Source organism: Triticum dicoccoides, chromosome 1B (genome assembly GCF_002162155.2).
Source record: "Triticum dicoccoides isolate Atlit2015 ecotype Zavitan chromosome 1B, WEW_v2.0, whole genome shotgun sequence".
Classification (NCBI taxonomy): domain Eukaryota; kingdom Viridiplantae; phylum Streptophyta; class Magnoliopsida; order Poales; family Poaceae; genus Triticum; species Triticum dicoccoides.
The window spans coordinates 445,287,640-445,308,370 of NC_041381.1; the positions used below are offsets into that span (position 1 = coordinate 445,287,640).

The 20,731-nt window shown below is 44.2% G+C and overlaps 1 protein-coding gene across 1 annotated transcript; it reads left to right on the plus strand.

Annotated features, from left to right (window-relative positions):
* The first annotated feature begins 11,654 nt into the window (after positions 1 to 11,654).
* LOC119340187 (probable AMP deaminase) lies at positions 11,655 to 20,038 on the plus strand. The gene is made up of 19 exons (XM_037612088.1): positions 11,655 to 12,123; positions 12,621 to 12,802; positions 13,514 to 13,703; positions 14,171 to 14,349; positions 14,435 to 14,486; positions 14,573 to 14,700; positions 14,803 to 14,982; positions 15,085 to 15,152; positions 15,236 to 15,378; positions 16,430 to 16,491; positions 16,592 to 16,705; positions 17,268 to 17,408; positions 18,134 to 18,286; positions 18,359 to 18,412; positions 18,490 to 18,600; positions 18,754 to 18,927; positions 19,113 to 19,193; positions 19,443 to 19,541; positions 19,652 to 20,038. The coding sequence occupies exons 1-19, from the start codon at positions 11,709 to 11,711 to the stop codon at positions 19,718 to 19,720; spliced, it is 2,595 nt and encodes an 864-aa protein (XP_037467985.1). The 5' UTR covers positions 11,655 to 11,708; the 3' UTR covers positions 19,721 to 20,038.
* The last annotated feature ends 693 nt before the right edge of the window (positions 20,039 to 20,731 follow it).

A 20,731-nucleotide genomic window follows, 5' to 3' on the forward strand; every position in this document is an offset into this window, starting at 1 on the left:
AGGATGTCAAAATATTGTTTCCTCGATGATTTTTTTTTGAGGAAAGGTTGTATGTGATACAACCAGAAGGTTTTGACAATCCTGAAAGATGCTAACAAGTATGCAAAGCTCCAGCAATCCTTCTAAGGACTGGAGTAAGCATCTCGGAGTTGGAATATATGCTTTGATGAGATGATCAAAGATTTTGGGTTTATACAAAGTTTATGAGAAACTTGTATTTCCAGAGAAGTGAGTGGGAGCACTATAGAATTTCTGATGAGTATATGTTGTTGACATATTGTTGATCAGAAATGATGTAGAGTTTCTGGAAAGCATATAGGGTTATTTGAAAAGTGTTTTTCAATGGAAAACCTGGATTAAGCTACTTGAACATTGAGCATCAAGATCTATAAGGATAGATCAAAATCGCTTAATAGTACTTTCAAACGAACACATACCGTGACAAGATTTTGAAGGAGTTCAAAATAGATCAGCAAAGAAGGAGTTCTTGGCTGTGTTAGTATTGAGTAAGACTCAAGACCTGACCGCGGCAGAAGAGAGAGAAAGGACGAAGGTCGTCTCCTATGCTTTAGACGTAGGCTCTAAAGTATGCTATGCTGTGTACCGCACCTGAAGTGTGCCTTGCCATGAGTCAGTCAAGGGGTACAAGTGTGATCCAGGAATGGATCACATGACAGTGGTCAAACTTATCCTTAGTAACTAGTTGACTAAGGAATTTTCTCGATTATGGAGGTGGTAAAAGAGTTCGTCGTAAAGGGTTACGTCGATGCAAACTTTGACGCTAATCCGGATGACTCTGAGTAGTAAACCGGATTCGTATAGTAGAGCAGTTGTTTGGAATAGATCCAAGTAGCGTGTGGAAGCTGCATCTACAAGATGGCATAGAGATTTGTAAAGCACACACGGATCTGAAAGGTTCACCCCTGTTGACTAATAAACCTCTCTCACAAGCGAGATATGATCAAACACCATGGGTGTTGGATTCATTACAATCACATAATGATGTGAACTAGATTATTGACTCTACTGCAAGTGGGAGACTATTGGAAATATGCCCTAGAGGCAATAATAAAATGGTTATTATTATATTTCCTTGTTCATGATAATTGTCTATTGTTCATGCTATAATTGTATTAACTGAAAACCGTAATACATGTGTGAATACATAGACCACAACATGTCCCTAGTGAGCCTCTAGTTGACTAGCTCGTTGATCAATAGATGGTTATGGTTTCCTGACCATGGACATTGGATGTCATTGATAACGGGATCACATCATTAGGAGAATGATGTGATGGACAAGACCCAATCCTAAGCATAGCACAAGATCGTGTAGTTTGTTTGCTAAGAGCTTTTCTAATGTCAAGTATCATTTCCTTAGACCATGAGATTGTGCAACTCCCGGATACCGTAGGAATGCTTTGGGTGTACCAAACGTCACAATGTAACTGGGTGGCTATAAAGGTGCACTACAGGTATCTCTGAAAGTGTCTGTTGGGTTGGCACGAATCGAGACTGGGATTTGTCACTTCGATGACGGAGAGGTATCTCTGGGCCCACTCGGTAATGCATCATCATAATGAGCTCAATGTGACTAAGTAGTTAGTCACGGGATCATGCATTATGGAACGAGTAAAGTGACTTGTCGGTAACGAGATTGAACGAGGTATTGGGATACCGATGATCGAATCTCGGGCAAGTAACGTACCGATTGACAAAGGGAATTGTATACGGGATTGCTTGAATCCTTGACATCGTGGTTCATCCGATGAGATCATCGTGGAACATGTGGGAGCCAACATGGGTATCCAGATCCCGCTATTGGTTATTGGCCAGAGAGCTGTCTCGGTCATGTCTGCATGATTCCCGAACCCGTAGGGTCTACACACTTAAGGTTCGGTGACGCTAGAGTTGTTATGGGAATTAGTGTGCAGTTACCGAATGTTGTTCGGAGTCCCGGATGAGATCCCGGACGTCATGAGGAGTTCCGGAATGGTCCGGAGGTAAAGATTTATATATGGGAAGTCCTATTTTGGCCACCGGAAAATGTTCGGGATTTTTCGGTATTGTACCGGAAAGGTTCTAGAAGGTTCCGGAGTGGGGCCCACCTGCATGGGGGGACACACATGAACGTGGGTAGTGGGGGCAAGGCCCCACACCCCTGGTCAAGGCGCACCAAGATCCCCCTTAGAAGGAATAAGGTCATATCCCGAAGGGATAAGATCAAGATCCCTAAAAAGGGGGGATAACAATCGGTGGGGAAGGAAATGATGGGATTTCTTTCCTCCCACCTTTGCCAATGCCCCAATGGACTTGGAGGGCAAGAAACCAGCCCCCTCCACCCCTATATATAGTGGGGAGGCGCATGGGAGCTTCACCCTTGCCCCTGGCGCAGCCCTCCCCCTCTCCAACTCCACCTCCTCCTCGATAGTGCTTGGCGAAGTCCTGCCGGGGAACTGCAAGCTCCACCACCACGCCGTCGTGCTGCCGGAGCTCTCCCTCAACTTCTCCTCTCCCCTTGCTGGATCAATAAGGAGGAGACGTCCCCGGGTTGTACGTGTTGAACGCGGAGGCGCCGTCCGTTCGGCGTTAGATCGGATTTCCGCGATTTGAATCACCGCGAGTACGACTCCCTCATCCGCGTTCTTGTAACGCTTCCGCATCGCGATCTTCAAGGGTATGAAGATGCACTCATCCTCTCCCTCTCTTGTTGCTAGAATATCCATAGATTGATCTTGGTGATGCGTAGAAAATTTTGAATTTCTGCTACGTTCCCCAACAGTACACTCACAAACGCATCAGTCCCTTAACCTATAAGTCTTCAATACACCAAAATCACTAAGGGGCACTAGATGCACTTACAGAAACCTTAGCATGTTCCTTTATCCTAACAGGAAAATGTGGTTTTTCAATATAAACAATAGGCACAACTAGGTCAACATTGTAAATAATAGTTTCATCTTTAGCTATTACCAGTTCTTTAATTTCTTCTTTAATAGGGGGGTGATATTTACACCACTTCTCCTTGGGGAGATCAACACGAGTAGCAAATGATTCACAAAAAGAGGCTACTATCTCAGGGTCAAGTCCATATTTAGTGCTAAACTTTTGAAAAGCATCGGTATTCATAAAAGATTTAACACAATCAAACTCAAGCTTAATACCTGACTCTCTACCTTCGTCGAGTACCCAATCTTCAGAGTTGCATTTAATTATTTCTAAAACATCCCAACTGAATTCAATAGTCTTCTTCATAAAAGAACCAGTACAAGAAGTATCGAGCATGGATTGGTCATAATGAGAAAGCCGAGCATAAAAATTCTGAATAATAATTTCTCTCGAGAGCTCATGATTGGGGCATGAATATAACAATGACTTAAGCCTCCCCCAAGCTAGAGCGATACTTTCTCCTTCACGAGGCCAAAAATTATATATGTAATTTTGATTTCTCCCCCATTTTCTCCACAAAATCATGATCATGGGCGCGCACATATTAACATCCCCCATTTTCTCCACAAAATCCAATTTCTTTTACCAACTAAACAAGAACTAGATGATTACTTGGCTTGGATTTTGTGTTTATTTGTGTAGGACCACAAAAAAAGGCACGATCAGATATATACAAGCATGGATAAGATATCCATATACGCACATTTCCCAATAAATACAGGGTAACATCTTTATCAATTTGATACATGTGAGCCATCTATTTATTTGTCCATATCTAATTAGGTTGAGATGATACCATACTTTGGTTTTATGTTTCTTTTGGAATCAACCTGCTAACGTGCACATTATGCCCTAAAAGACGCATTAACTTTTAAGGTTGGGAAAGACGTCCTGCAAACATCTCTCTTAGTAGAGTGTGTCTAACTCATTAATGTAACTAATTTTAGGCTAACGTGCACAATATCCTTATCTTTTCACTAAATATTTCCCTTTAGTTTTTGTCCCATCTCAATCATGTGTGCCTTAACCTCCCTTTTAAAACACTCCACTTGGGAGTGCTAGATAACTAAAGCAAACTACATATTTCCTTTCACGTGACATGGTCATTGTTGTATTCACTTATTATGTACACGCATGCCTATACTGGGGGGATATACATGTCCTAGTCATCTCATAGATATGCCTACAAGAATATTATTCGTGCAAGTAAAGAAACAACATGTACACACGAGTGCTATAGGAAAAAAATCTCATCATTGTACCTAGCTGGTGGCTATATATTTTGAACAATAGAGAGGGACCCGAGGGACCCAAAAGTAGGCATTTTCTTTGTAAAAGTATTACTCACTACAATAAGGTACCTCTAAAGAAATGAAAATTAAAACAAGTCCTTTAAATTTTGCATACGTGACCTTAAGGATACAACCAATAACACAATCCAACCAATATGCAAGTAGCAACCTCATCGAGGATGCATTGGCCACCGTCTCCGACCAAATCCTCGCTAACAATGGGCGATGAGAAAAGGGCCTCAAGCTGGATGTTGAAAGAGGCACATCCGAGGCTCCTCTTAGGGCAACCTTCAGCTTAGGTGGTCGAGGTCAATGCAACGGTCGAAGGAGAATGATGAATGTCGGTGGGAACGACACCTATGGGATCAACGGGATCCCTACTGCGGTCGGCGGGCGCGGGGTCATGAGAAGAGCTGGTCTAAGAGCCAGCACAAAGGTCGTTTACCCAGGTCCGGGCCGCGGAGATCGCGTAATACCCTAATCCTGCTTTGATGTGTATATGAATGTTCTTGAGCTAGCTACGATGCATGGTTTTGCTCAAAGAGCCGAATCCCTCTCCAGTACGCCTCGGGCCTCCTTTTATAGTCGAAGGAGGCACTACAGTGGCACACAGGAGGTGGAAAGGGTACAGTGGCTATGCTTATCGCTTGCCATTACGGGACAAGGCGCATTAAATGCGCCACTGAGGTGTCCCCTCGCTTTATTGCCCCCTCGCACAGCTTCGACACGTGTCCAGGCCAGCAAGGCGGACGACTCCATGTAGGCTGGCAGGCTGCTGAGCTGGCGTGGTGGCGGTGTCTTCACGAAGATCTGCATGCCACCACGCAGGTGCTTGCTGAGTCGGCCTCGGGACCGCACATCGCCACGCAGGTTCCCGCCTGGCTGGCTGGGCTGTCAGCTGCATGGGAACGGCGGTGGGGTCTTGGTGTGCACGGGCCTGGCCGCGGCCCCGCTGATGCCCTCGGCAAGGGTCTTGCCGGGGGGACCGGCAAGGGTCTTGTCGTGGCACCGCGGTCGTCCTCGGCAAGGATGTTGCTAGAGGTCTCATCTTCTGGTCCTCACCTAATCTTGTGTGTTAATGATCTTCACAAAGATCTGCATGCCACCATGGAGGTGCCTCCCGAGCCTTGGTTCCAATGTTGTTGGTGATGTTGGAAACCTCGGGCCCAAGGGTGGCACGCTCCGCTGCTGTTGGGCAAGTTGCCCCGGCAAAGCCCTTGCCGGGGCTGCGGAGGCCGCCCTAACAAGGGTCTTGCCGGGGGAGTCCACCTCACCCTCTCTGCTTCTTGCGTTTCTGTCTTGGCGTTGCCTTGATCGCCTCGTGGCTTCGGCTTCCCTCACCTGCCCTGCTAAGTGTGGCCGTGGGCGTGGCTCTGACTGCCCGTGCACAGGTAAAGGGGTACAAAGTAGAACCCCTTCTTCTGTACATCAAAAATGAACCACCAACTTAGCTTGCGATCCCCAGAGAGCACCAAATTTGATAGGGAAAAACGTAGATCCATCGCCATCTCCCCTTCTGCCCCACGGTGGAGAAGAAAAAGGGGAGATGATGTCGTTGTTGCCCAATCCAATGATATGTTGAGCTTATTATGGAAGTTGTCTCCACATCCACCACCCTCCACCAAGGAAACCGGCAGGATGCAAGAACATGCCTCCTACCGACACCGTTCATTGGCATAAAAAGTAGCTCTATATAGGCATAGAGACATATGTCGTAAATGGAAACACCTAACCTAGACCTAATTAAGCCTAAAACTACTACCTACAACGACAACCCAACAACCCCTATGATCCTCACTCCAGCTGGCAACATCGTCGTAGGAGGGAAAGCAAGATAGGGAAACCCCTCAGAGGAGGGTGAAGAGGGAGGAATGGAGAAGAAATATGAGTGAGTCATTGTTCTGGGAAACCATTTAAGTGTATTATATTTACATATCATAAATGTGTCCATATCCTATATTCTTAGAGCATCCGCAAAGTGTTATCTTGTGGGTAGAAAACTATTCACGTCATCTACTAACGACACATCATACAAGACACGGCGCCTTTACTCAGGTTTCTTGAAACCTTACTTGTCTATCATGTTTCTTCCTTTGTAGAATTAGGGGGTTACTTTTTAAGCCAGTGGGTATACGACTGCTATAAATTACTATACCAAATATAGGTTATATGCATCTATATATGATATAGAATCTTGATTTAATAAAATATTGGTTTCCTTAAAAAAATAGAAGCATGACATGGTAACTTGCTAGTGCTAAATATCTAGAAAACCCTTCGACCCTAGGTCGTGTAGTCGTCATGCCATGCAGAATTATTTTCATTGTTCAATCATTAAGTTCCTTTCCTTCATCTTTGATTTTTGCCGCTATTCTTGAACTTGTATAACTCAATAGCTTAATACGAATACATACAACTCCCTTACATGGTTAAAACAAGATATCACTAAGTGTACTCAAAAGTGAAGCTGTCTATGAAAAACTGACAACCATGTGCAATACCCATTGTTGTTCTTTTGACCCCACCTAACTAATTAAAGGCACATTTCATTATTCTTTCTCATTAAACATGAAGCTCTCAACCTTCCGTTAGGATAAAATTTGAAATGTCCACAAGCTCACACATTCTCAAGTGAGAAGACATGAAGATATATACTACCCCAGACTATATGAAGGACGACATCTATGGTTGTTTTGCTATCCACACATTTGCTCTTTCTCGTTGATATTGGGTACGTCCAGTGCCGTCCCACGGATCAAGAAGGAAGAATTATCGTGATTCCTCCATTTAAAACTCGTTTTGGATTAAGAGGGGGAGATATTCCACCAACGTCATAAGATCAGTTGGAGCTCACCCATTGAGGCCTTGTTTGGTAAACCTTTCTCCCAAGGGGAATAGAGAGGATTGGAGGGGATTTTGGCGGTTTTTGACTCGTGGGGATTTAACCTCGTTAAACCCCTCTCAATCCCCTTCAAATCCACCTCAACCAAACAAGCCCTCAAGGAGGAAAGGCCCATGAACTTTCTTTTGAATGTTAGCATTACTGCTAAATTAATTGAAAAGGAGAAAGGTTGGTCCAGTTTATGAGGGAAACCGAACCCAAAAACCATACAATCAGTGCCTTTCAGCAAACAACACACACATCCTCATGAGCCACATGTCCCTTTGATCGGATCCACCTCCAGGAAGATGCCCCCAAGAGGGAACCCGATGCCAGATAGCGCCATCATCGTCCGATCTAAACTAGATCAAGGGTTTCCCCCAAAGCACGGCAGGAAAAGACAAGGTGGGAGTGGCTACATCGATGCCTCCAAGGAGGGATCAAGGGTTTCCCCCAAAGCACGACAGGAAAAAACAAGGTGGGAGTGGCTACATCGATGCCTCCAAGGAGGGAGCAACGCCAAAGGCACTGCCATCGACAACTCTGGCCACAACCAGAGTATGACTTTCGCCGGCCGTCTCACCTAGACAATTCGAGCCCAGGATCCGATCAGCCTACACACCAAGCCACTACCCCTACCTTCACGGCAAACCGCACATCCCCGGCAAGCTCGACATGCTTCCAACCTTGCATCCGCGTCCCCCACTAGACGGAGGATGCAACCCCGCAGCAGCGCCATCCTTCTCCCATCGAAAGGATGCAGCCAAGCAGGACGCCATTCGTCTCCTCGAGGATGCAATGCCTACGGGCCATTCATCCCCTGACGAAGGATGCACCAACCGCAACGATACCATTCCTCTCCCCACAGCCACCGCCATCTTGTCCTCCCACCTGCAGCAGCGTCGAGCTTTCCGAACCACCCATCAGGAGGGTGCAACACCGAGTAGGGTGCCATTCATCTCCCACATCTTCTTTCGCATGGCTTGTGGCCACGCCGACGTCACTGGCCAAGCCGCCTCCAGATCCCCAGCCACTAAGGCGCCAGATCCGGCCGGGGAGGGCCTCCCCAGCTGCCAGGGCACAGGCGCCGCCGTTGATGACCTCGGCTAACGCCGGAGTACGGCTTTCACCGACAGCCTCACCCTCGAGCCCTTGGACACGACCAACCTCTAGCCACCATCTCTAAGTCGCACGTGGCCAGCACCTCACCTTCCTCTGATCCACGCGGGCCCAGATCGGCCCGCCTTCCCCACCACCATTGCAGATCTGCGCCACGGTAGGCACCTCGAGCCGCACCCCTAAGGTTGTAGGCTAGCAACCCCGGTAGATCCGCACCCGGGAAGCCCCCAACACGCCAAGAAGCAAGCTAGTTGGCAGCCCAACAATAGGCCCTAACCACTGACTCCCTCACACCCGCCTCGCGCCAGTGCACGCATGTGTCGTGCAGCTCCACACCGCGCCCACGCACGTGCAACTCAACGTCCTCGCCAGCTCACGCGCAGCACCGTATCGCCGATGCCACCTCCCTCCTCTGCCTCAGCGCCCCCGGCAGCCGCGTCGCCCAGGCCAGTCTACGCCAAGCCGAGCCCAACACCTCCTAAGGTGAGTCTCCCCCGTGCCGCTCGAGGCCCTTGCAAAGATGGAGCTAGCCCCGCCGCCGCCGCCGCCGCGCAGGCTTAGCCCGGCAGTGACGAGGAGGTGAGAGCGAGGAGAGGGGGTGGTGGCGGTGGCTATTTAGGGTTTCTCCCAGGCGGCTACGGGAGCGGCACAGGCCCATGAACTTTCCAATGGCAAGAGAATGGAGTATGTGGTGCCAAAAAAACATACCTATCTTTTACCTCAACTCTGGTATCTCTAGAGGGAGAACCTCAATAATTTTAATTGTACCAACGGAAAGTGAAAGACGAAGAAGACTGTTGTACAACGAACATGCCATAAAAATATTGAAACCATAGTTCTGAAACCGCCAAGCCCCCTCGACTTCATTAGTCGATCAAATGCGAACAAGGATCAGTTACCCCTATTCCTCCTCAGAGACGACGTGGATTAGAGTAGGACAACAAGGAAGAAAATACGAAGATAGAATCAGGCCCGACCTCTACATTGTTATTCAAAGGAATTAAGTGCATAGCCACTAAAGCACGGACAACGTGAATATATGACGGGGCCTGGTTTTCCCTTCCCCATTTCTCCGACCCACAAAGTTGGTAGATACGTACGTGAGAAAACATATTAGTGAGTGTGAAGCAAGATGAGAGACCGACCTGGATAGAATGAAAGAAAGGGGGAGAAAACTAGCCTTTCCCTCCCAGGCATGCATATATAACCTCCATAGACTGAGGATTGATTCAAAATTTCATAGGATATTGATTTAAGAGAAAACACTTCAATCTATCTGCTAAACCGAAAGAAACCAACATGGCAAACTAAATTTCAAAATTTTCACCTAGCCAAAAAAGGCAAACGGGAGCACATGTTCATTAGGTGCCATAAAAACATTTGGTTTAACTTGATTGGCTCGGAGCCGTTGGATTGGAAATGGACGGCCATATCACCATCTTCTTCCTTCAAATGTTTTCCTCCCCACGACCTAACATTCATCTTCTTCCTCAGACTGCATGTCCATGTGCCGCATACGGTAAATGGTCTAGCAGTCGGCCTTCGTCACGCTCAATCGGTGGTGCCGCCGTGCACTCCTCACTGCCCCACCCTCTCCATTGCCTCCGCCATGCTCCCGATGCCCCAACCATCCTACTAAACCTCCCCGGGCACCAAAATTTCTACATGAACTAGCCCCCCTAACCCATCAACCTTCGGCTCCCTACCACTGGTGGTGTACCAGCCTAACGGGCTAGGCGGTCCAACAATGCAAATGTTCACATAAACATATATTTTTACTATAGAAAATTAATTTCTCTATGCTATATAGGCCATGGGGAAAATGGAGGGTGGTCATAGACCATCCTGTTCACTCCCTAGCTACCCACCCGCCCTCCACCTGCGATGTCGCTGGTGCGTCGTCGCTCTTGACCGAGAGGCCTTGTCGTGTCCCCCGCTCCTCGCCGACGCTTGTTTCGAAGGCCCCTGTCTTCAACCTCGGGCCTACGCCTGGGTCTCTTGTTAGAATCGACTAACCCAAAAGAAATTTTCAGCCGATGAAATAGCATTTGGGAAGGCAAATAAGAAAAAAACATTCACCCATTGGATTCCCTGCCCCCCCCCCCCACACGGACAACGTGAATATATGACGGGGCTGCTTTTCCCTTCCCCATTTCTCCGACCAACAAAGTTGGTAGATACGTATGTGAGAAAACATATTAGTGAGTGTGAAGCAAAATGAGAGACCGACCTGGCTAGAAAGAAAGAAAGAAAGAGGGAGAAAACTAGCCTTTCCCTCCCAGACAGGCATATATAACCTCCATAGACGGAGGATTGATTCAAAATTTCATAGGATCTTGATTTAAGAGAAAACACTTCAATCTATCTGCTAAACTGAAAGAAACCAACATGGCAAACTAAATTTCAAAATTTTCACCTAGCCAAAAAAGGCAAACAGGAGCACGTGTTCATTAGGTGCCATAAAAACATTTGGTTTAACTCGGATTGGCTCGGAGCCGTTGGATTGGAAATGGACGGCCATATCACCATCTTCTTCCTTCAAACATTTTCCTCCCCACGACCTAACATTCATCTTCTTCCTCAGACTGCATGTCCATGTGCCGCATACGGCAAATGGTCTAGCAGTCAGCCTTTGTCACGCTCAATCGGGGGTGCCGCCGTGCACTCCTCGCCGCCCACCCTCTCCATTGCCTCCGCCATGCTCCCGATGCCCCAACCATCCTACTAAACATCCCCGGGCACCAAAATTTCTACGTGAACTAGCCCCCCTAACCCATCAACCTTCGGCTCCCTACCACCGGTGGTGTACCAGCCCAACGGGCTAGGCGGTCCAACAATGCAAATGTTCACATAAACATATATTTTTACTATAGAAAATTATTTTTCTCCATGCTATACAGGCCATGGGGAAAATCGAGGGTGGTCATAGACCATCCTGCCCACCCCCTAGCTACCCACCCGCCCTCCACCTGCGACGTCGATGGTGCGTCGTCCCTCCTGACCTAGAGGCCTTGCCGTGTCCCCCGCGCCTCGCGGCGCTTGTCTCGAAGGCCCCTGTCTTCAACCTCGGGCTACGCCTGAGTCTCTTGTTAGAATCGACTAACCCAAAAGAAATTTTCGGCCGATGAAATAGCATTTGGGAAGGCAAATAAGAAAAAAAACATTCACCCATTGGATTCCCTCCTCCCCCCTCCCCCCCTCCCCCTCTTAAATTATTCTCACCAAGAACTAAGCTCTATTTCTAAGAATTAGGGTACAAACCAAGGGGGGCTCAGCAAAACCTATTGATAATCACCAGTGACTCACATCGTCATGTGACCAAAAACCCCATCTGGCGTCCCCGTCACCATCCCCACGGTCCCCTATAAATACGCCCCCATTGATTACCCATTGCGCTTCATTCCTTCACCCTCCTAATCGCCTGCGTTAAACCCACCCAAGCCGCCCCTCACCTCACTAGACCCCACATGGACTCTGCCTCCGCCTCCTACAAACTGCAGCTCGCCTGCGCCGCGCTCGTGGGCGCCTCCGCGGCCGCCGCCTCCGCCTACTACCTGCACTGCCGCACCGTCGCGAAGCTCAGCGGCGACATCGTCCGCAACTCCGCCGCCGCCAAAGGCGGCCGGGAGCGGCGGCGCCCACGCGAGGCCGCCGGGAGGAACCCCCCTCCCCCGCGCCGCGCCGCCGCTGGCTCCTCCTCGCTCCCCGACCTATCCTCCATCTACGCCGCCGGCGGCGTCGCCAGGGGGTACCCTGTGGAGGAGGGGTACGACGACGGCGATGGGGAGGGAGTGGGGCCGTACGTGGACGAGGCGCTCCTCGCCGCCGCCGCCTACATGCAGATCCCCACGGGCTTGCCGAGGCTGCAAGTGGGGCCCGAGGGTACGTTTGTCTTTGTATATACTGTTAACTGCACGCGTGGGCAAGCGCGGCTGGCTGGGTGCGGCGGAGTGGATAGGACTGGGGCTTGCCTTGGGCTTGAGAGCGCTAGGTTGTGAAATGGCTTGCGGTTGGGGGCAGTTTGTGTGAGGTTTCGTACCGGGTAGCAACAAGACTAGTAGTACAGACTGTCGGTATGGTAACTTAGTGCGCTTAACCCCTTGCAAAAAGTAATAAAACGTGGCACTCTTATCTTATCAAATATTCCTGCAGTAAACATTTAGTGCTAAAAATTATGTACTCTTCGGACAGAATTCAGATGGAGTTTCTGTAAGCTAAATTCAAGCTCCCTGGTTGCTCAAGAAAAATATAGCTGTTGGTGCCATGACAGGGTGCTTAATCATCAGGAGATAGACTTGTAAATGTTGTGCAGCATCGTGCTCTTTTTTCTTTTCTTTTCTATCTATGGTAATACACATAACAACTAATGATCAATGCAGGCAATAAACAAATCATTCGTTCTGGTTCAAGCAGACGGGTTGGATTGATCAGACCAAATTCACCCAAGTCCCCTTTTGCTAGTGCAAGTACTTTAGAGAGTGCAGAGGGGTCAGATGAGGATGCTGCGACGAAAGTCAACGGCAAACTTGATAATGGCCATGCAAACACAAATGGAAATCTCGTAAGTTCCAATCACCCAGTTGCCATCCAATTCTAACCTTTCTTGTTATAATTGTTAGTCGCTTACTGGCTTACTTATATGCTCATATTTTATATATTTTTATTTATGTTAGGGTAGACTTGACATAAATTTTCATATCAGAAGTCTGCAGTCATGAACATGAAATAAGTGAATTTATGACTTAACATTGTTTCATACTACTATTGAGCATTAAGTTATTCTTATTGTTTCATCTGCTCTTGTTTCTAGAGTTTTATTTCCTTTCCTGTCATTTTGACTTCAATAGATGTGATATTTAATGAGCTGATGTATCCGCATAGCCTTGCTTTATGCTTACAAAAATGAATCATGATCACTGGAATGTATTTAACAATCTATAATGTACAATTGGGATGCATTATAGAAGGCCTGAGCATCAAACATAATCTTTAGCTGCTGAAAGATGTGCTAGAATAATGTCAGTCTGTTTAATGTTACTCAATGGTAACCACCTTTTGTCTGGTAGTTACTCTACAGTTAGTAGCGTTGCATAATCAATCTTCTGGCTAGATTTTGTCATAATTAGGATTTAGGTATGCAATAGCAGTATTGTTTGCTGATATGCACCAATTCTACTGAAGGCATATATTCTTCACTTTTGTTTGGTACACCAACTGGAAGTCTGGAACTGATCCGGAAAAAGTTACATTTTTACGTTTAATCCTTGAACAGGAGGGAGAACACAAAGGAAATTCAGTTGTGGAGAATGGGGCTGGAACACCATTAGATGCAAAAAACATGACTCGGTCTCATAGTATATCCAATGATCTTCATGCTGTTCAACCTGACCCAGTTGCTGCAGATATTCTTCGAAAAGAACCTGAGCAAGAATCATTTATCAAGCTGTTAACTGCACCTCATGGTATGACAATTAAATATATATACAACACTGCTAAAAATTGTATGCAATGAAGTTAATTCTCCCGCAAAAAAGGAGATATTAGTTGTATTTGCAAGCTTGACAAGTGCAGTTTGTGTTTCTTAAATACAGTGCATTTTTCTAACAGAATATTCACATGTTATACCCAATGTGGATATGTAAGATTTCTCCATTTCAGTCAACTTTCTGCAAGTAAAGAACATTGTTAAATCGTGCAAATGCCAAATTGTCATTTCCCTTCTTGATTTGCTAGCGATCCTTTTCTTTTGAATGCACACAAGCTAACTTAGACACACTCAAGATTTGTTTGTTATTCACATGAGTAGATGCTTCTAAACTAATCATCTATTTGTTGCTTTCTCTCCAAGAATTTCTGACCCACTGGGTTGATTTTTTGGTACCATATATGGGTGAAAGGTTATTAAATATTATTTTCTGTCTGATGCCAGAGATTCCATCTCCTGATGAAATAGAGGTCTATAAAATCCTTCAGAAGTGTCTCGAGTTAAGAGATTGTTACCTTTTTAGAGAAGAGGTCGCTCCATGGGAGAAGGAGGTCATAAATGACCCCTGTACACCAAAACCTAATCCTAACCCATTCACTTTTGTGCCTGAACCAAAATCAGAGGTAGCCTACTTCTGCTTGTTTCATTGTCCCAATACCTTTTTTTGGTCTGTTTAGCCCTGATTTCAACTCTTGATTGTGCTTTCAGCATGTTTTCCAAATGGTCGATGGTGTTGTCCAAGTCTATGCGGATAAAGACCGTAAGGACTCTTGCCAGTTTGCTTTATTGTTCTTAACTAGGCTATTCCAGCATCGTATGACTCATTTATTTCTCCCTTTTTCTCAGGTACGGAAAGGATTTATCCTGTTGCTGATGCTACAACCTTTTTCACCGACTTACATTATGTTCTCCGGGTGACTGCCGCGGGGAACACAAGAACTGTCTGCCATAACCGATTGAATCTTCTAGAACATGTAATCATGTAGTCACTTATTTTGCGGCCTGAGTGATTTGGTGAAACCATTTGAAGCTCTCCTATCAGTCTTTTGTGTGATATAGGTTTTATTCCCTTGCAGAAGTTCAAATTTCATCTGATGTTAAACGCGGACAGGGAGTTTCTTGCCCAAAAAACTGCACCACATCGTGATTTTTACAATGTTAGGAAGGTCGACACTCATGTTCACCACTCAGCATGCATGAATCAGAAACATTTGCTGAGATTCATCAAGTCCAAACTGAGAAAAGAACCTGATGAGGTACATTTATGAATGTTATTCTGAACACTGCCGTACATCCTTTTAGTAAATATAGCATGACTGTTGACTTATAATCACAATTATTTATGATCTGTCATTTAGGTTGTCATTTTCAGAGATGGTACATATATGACTTTGAAGGAGGTTTTTGAGAGCTTGGACTTAACTGGGTGCGTTTTGCATGTTACACTGTGTATATGTAATGCTGATTCCGCTGCCAGTTGGTTAATCCTTTTTCTTGTTTTTTTCTTAGGTATGACTTGAATGTTGATTTGCTAGATGTCCATGCGGACAAAAGTACGTTTCATCGTTTTGACAAATTCAACCTTAAATACAATCCATGTGGCCAAAGTAGGCTACGGGAGATTTTCCTTAAACAGGACAATCTTATTCAAGGTATTATTTGTTTTGAAGTCATATTTTTTCCTGGATGCCTTATTTATGTTACTGGCACTTTTGTGCAGTTTCCACATATTGTTGCGGAATGCCATGTTTGCTGTTCTATATTACCATCATAGTTTCTCCTAAACCTTTCACCCTGTGGAAGTCCTATGAAATGTATGTATGCATGTTTATATAAAAGTCAGGTAAATTTGTCTTGATGTACTGCACCTTTGCCTCTTCACTATGATCACATCCAAACTAGTGGTTCTATTGACAATTATGCATGTGTATTGTGTAGTATGCAGCTTCTGATGAACTCCGACCAATTTTCTGATAAATTACTTATATCAATCACTGAGCAGTAAAAAGCCATGTGTGTTACCGTTAATTGATATCGACTCAGGCACAATTCCACAAATTGAGTATTTACTCAGGCGCATATGATTAGTACACAGTTTGGACCTTGTGAGCTAAATGATTGATGGTGTAAACCCAGAAACTGTCAATTGATATACTTGCCAGTTGCTAGTCCTCTTTGTTATAGCCAAATGCCAACAACAATGGTAGCCAGAGCTTTTAAGCTGTTGAGCTGCGTAGTGGTGCAGTTATACCAATGCTTACTGAGTGTGAGCAGTGTTTGTTGCTTTATAAAAAATACACGGTCAGGTTAATACATCATTATATGGCTCATCTTTTTGTTGCAAAATGCTGACGTGTCAGTGTACATCCAGACCAAATAACATGTATTTATTTTCTCCAGCGCACACTATTGTTTTGTTTTTCAGTTATATGTTTCACAAGGTTCTCTGGCCTAAACTAGGCCTACTGCGAGCTGATTCTTATCAATTAGCTTCCCAGATAAACACTAAATATTTTTTGCAAACTCAGCTTATGAGCTCCTGTGCTTGTGAACTGCAAGCAACCACCCTTAGCTTCAGCTTTTCTTTGGTTGCGTCTCACTGGTTTTGCTTTTTATTGTGATTAGTTCTTATAATCACTTTATCAAAAAAAAATATTCATGGTAAATTTTGAGATATTTATATTGCTATTTGATTTAAACTAGGACGATTTCTTGCTGAGCTGACGATGCAAGTTTTTTCTGACCTTAATGCAAGCAAGTATCAGGTAAAACTATCAGTTGGATTATTTATTTTCCCCGTTTCTTATGCAGATGCAACTCTTTTTGAAATGTTTGAACTTAGTCTACTCTAATTTGCTTCACCAGATGGCTGAATATAGGATTTCAATCTATGGGAGGAAGCAAAGTGAGTGGGACCAACTTGCGAGTTGGATAGTAAACAATGAATTGTACAGTGAAAATGTTGTTTGGTTGATTCAGGTACTCTTTCTCCATTTCTGCTGGTATTTATTATACCTACAACAAGAAGTTCCTATAATTTCTTGCAGTTGGGGAACTGTACTTTGCAGACCATTATTTCTGTATAATGACTTCCCACAGCAATCTGGTACTTCCTCCGTTCACAAATATAAGATGTTTTTTATTTCAATGTAGACTACATTCGGACTGAAATATAAACAATCACACTAAAACGTGTCTATATACATCTGATTCACAAAAAAGTTAGAACATCTTATATTTTTCAATGGAGGGAGTTGTTGGTAAAATTTGTCCATCCTACTTTTCTTGGGTGTTCCATAGTATATTTTGGATGTTTTCTGTCGTTTGCTCTTTGTAACAAATATATACTCGAAAAACAAACTGTGGGTGCCTAATTATGTTGTCCATCAGTTTATGATCTAGTGACTGCACTGAACAAATTATTCTTTCTGCATGAACAAAGTCCTCAAAATGTCCATGGATGCAGAGTTGGTATTTTATTCATTATGTTTTCATATGCAGTATTCCATGTAGATAATTATTTTCTCGTACTATTTTGCAGATTCCACGCTTATATAACGTGTACAAGCAAATGGGCATTGTTACATCATTTCAAAATCTTCTTGACAACATTTTCCTTCCTCTGTTTGAGGTTACTATTGATCCAGCTTCGCACCCGCAGCTTCATGTCTTCCTAAAGCAGGTACAGAAACTCTGTTGTCATCGTTTTTGATTTGGATGCTTATCGCATCCCTGCTGTGTTTCTTGTCCCCACACGTGTCAGCCGTTACCATCTGCTGGCTGCTGTATATCTAGTTTTTATGTAAACCCAAGATTGCTAATCACTAATGTAGAACAAGTCTGTGAAATAACTTTGTGAAATTTCCATGTAAAATAAAATGAAACATTCGAGCGATAGATTTTTCGAGCGATAGGGAAGCCCCCATTGTATGTATCAGAAGTAACCCAAATTCGCGTCTGTGAGACTTGAACAAAGGCGGTACACTTGTTTCAAGTGCTCACATGCTGTCAGTGCTATGGATGGCCCTGGTATTAGTTTGAAATACACATGGCATTACTAGAAAGATCATGTTTATCTGAAACATATGCTATTTAATTTGCAACATCTGGAATCGCCTAAACTGGTTAGATTATCTTAGTTTTCTGCATAAAATTAAAATATCACAGGTTAGATTTCGCTTAAACTAGTTACACAACCATCTATACCTCCCATAGCAGGTAAGCTAGTTTCCATTTCATCTGTGAACTATGAACTTCCAATTCTTCAGAATATACTTGGTCGATCGAACAACTGAGTTGTATGTGGGTGTCTGAGGCTGAGCTAAGGAAGTACTGGGGGCAAGTTGATTCTCACCATTAACTAGATGAATCTGTTGGTTATGACAATTGTGTTTTTGGCCGTTGCAGGTCGTAGGGTTGGATTTGGTTGATGATGAGAGTAAACCTGAAAGGCGTCCAACTAAGCACATGCCTACACCTGAAGAATGGACGAATGTCTTCAACCCGGCATTTTCATATTATGCATACTACTGCTATGCTAATTTGTACACACTGAACAAGGTAGGCGTATTCTTCTTCTACCTTTACATGTTACTAGTAACTAATTCATATATTCAAAATTTTAATTTTCAGCTGCGTGAGTCAAAGGGGATGAATACTATCAAATTCCGTCCACATGCTGGTGAGGTAAAATATCTTCAACATTCCAGTGTTCCATCTGACATTCCGGATTTATGTTTTCTCTAATTGGTATGGTCATGCAGGCTGGAGACGTAGATCACTTGGCAGCAACATTTCTTCTTTGTCACAGTATATCACATGGAATCAATTTAAGGAAGTCTCCTGTGCTTCAGTATCTGTACTACCTTGGTCAGGTAATACTGCCTGTTTTGGTGTTTCCATCATAGGTGTAAATTTTGAGAAATTTATTATGTGGTTGCATTCTTTTAATACTGTGAACTTACAATTTTTAATGTTTAACTGATGGTGTTATTACTTTTTCACAAATTGCTTTTGAATTTTATCAGATTGGTCTGGCAATGTCCCCTCTCAGCAACAACTCCTTGTTTCTTGATTACCATCGGAACCCTTTTCCCATGTTTTTCCAACGAGGACTGAATGTCTCGCTGTCCACGGATGATCCATTGCAAATTCATCTGACAAAAGAGCCATTGGTGGAAGAATACAGCATTGCTGCCTCGGTACTCCCTCTTTCGCTATCCTTCCCTTTTTCACGTCATGCAAAAGTATGTATGTGCTTGTGCATAAATGTGTGTTATTCAGTATGCACATACGCCTGTCTACATAACTTGAAATATGGTACAGAACCAGTGCATTCATGCACAAAAAGCATCACGAGCTCATAATCATTGTGGTATTGTTTCAGCTATGGAAGCTCAGTTCTTGTGATCTATGTGAAATTGCGAGAAATTCTGTGTATCAATCAGGGTTTTCACATGCTCTCAAGGTAAGCAGATCTCCTTTTGTTTTTCTTTGGAGCACCGTTGGTGGTTCTGAGGATTACAATATATTACGTTCATTTTAATCACGACTGCAATTCTCATTAATTTTTTTTATTAAATCCTTGCTTGCTAAGTTCAATAGATGTTACGTTCACGATTAGAATTCTCATTAAAAAATTGAGCAAATCCTTGCTTGCTAAGTTCAATAGATTTAAATACAGGAAAACAGCAATGACCCTTCGATCTCTTTGCAGGCGCATTGGATTGGCAAGAACTACTACAAGAGAGGCCCTTCAGGGAACGATATCCACAGAACGAATGTGCCCACCATCAGGATCGAATTCAGGGACCTGGTATGCACATCTTCCTTATTCCCTTTCCTCTTTTGTGTAATGCAGATTCGGATGGCCTTACCAGTCCTTTTCCATAAACCTTAACTAAGATTCTGGCACATGGTTTTCAGATCTGGAGAGACGAAATGCAGCTCGTCTACCTCAACAACGTCATCTTGCCTGACGAGGTGGACCAGTAAGAGGCACCCAGGTGTATAAGCTGTAGGCGTCGAGGGGGATGAATCATACTTCCTCCAGCTGAATACAGTACCATCTCACCAAACAACCACCACCAAAGTGGAAGAAGAAGAGCTACAAAATAATTTCAGATCGCAGGTGCGGAGCGACTGAGCGGCTCACCATTGTGCTAGACTAGCATTACAGGGAGGCAAGTGCGCAAGTGCTCGGTGTAAAACTGTCGCCCTTCTCGTCTGTAAAGGATTGTAATTAACAAAGGATGCTGTGACTGTTATAACAATATATTGCTAATAAAGTGATGCCGCACTGTTTCGCTCTCAGAGAAAATGTTCCGAGAAAAAGAGTTTTATTGCTGGTCATGTAATCATGTTGCTGAACAATCAAAAACTTGTATAGGTGAATAGGTCATGGTAGCATTTTCTTGTCATCCGTATGATATTATGGTGTCAACCTTTGGGTAGTAAACGCATGACGAGTGGAATCCTTGTGAATCAGCAGAAAATGTAGGCCTACGTCACTGTGCCAACATGAGTGCGTGTAAAATCTTGCCTAGATGAGCTCACAGCAAAAAATGTAAAAGATGACAAAAAAAACATGATAGCATTTTCTTTTTTTGAGAGGAAACGCCAATATTTCAGTAACCAAACAAAAAGGAAACAAGATCAACGCGAAATAACTACTGTCTACACCAAATATAGAGATATACAAAATCAACCCTTAAATATAGAGATATACAAAGTTACAACCACATAAAAGGGAGAACATACAGTTCTTCGAGTGTAAAAATCAATGGAGGGCCTTCTGGTTAAACATGTTTTAAGGGGTTTATTAAAAGAATTTATAGGGACCACTTGTCAGATCACCGTACATCTTTTAGAGTGATGAAGAGTGCCTAACTGCATGGATAAGCCCATAGCAACCCATCAAATTTTTGACCCAGTTCAAAAAAATTCATGGGAAGTTCCACAAATAAATTTGAATGGACTAATTTTGTAGGCCCCCGGTGAGCGCGA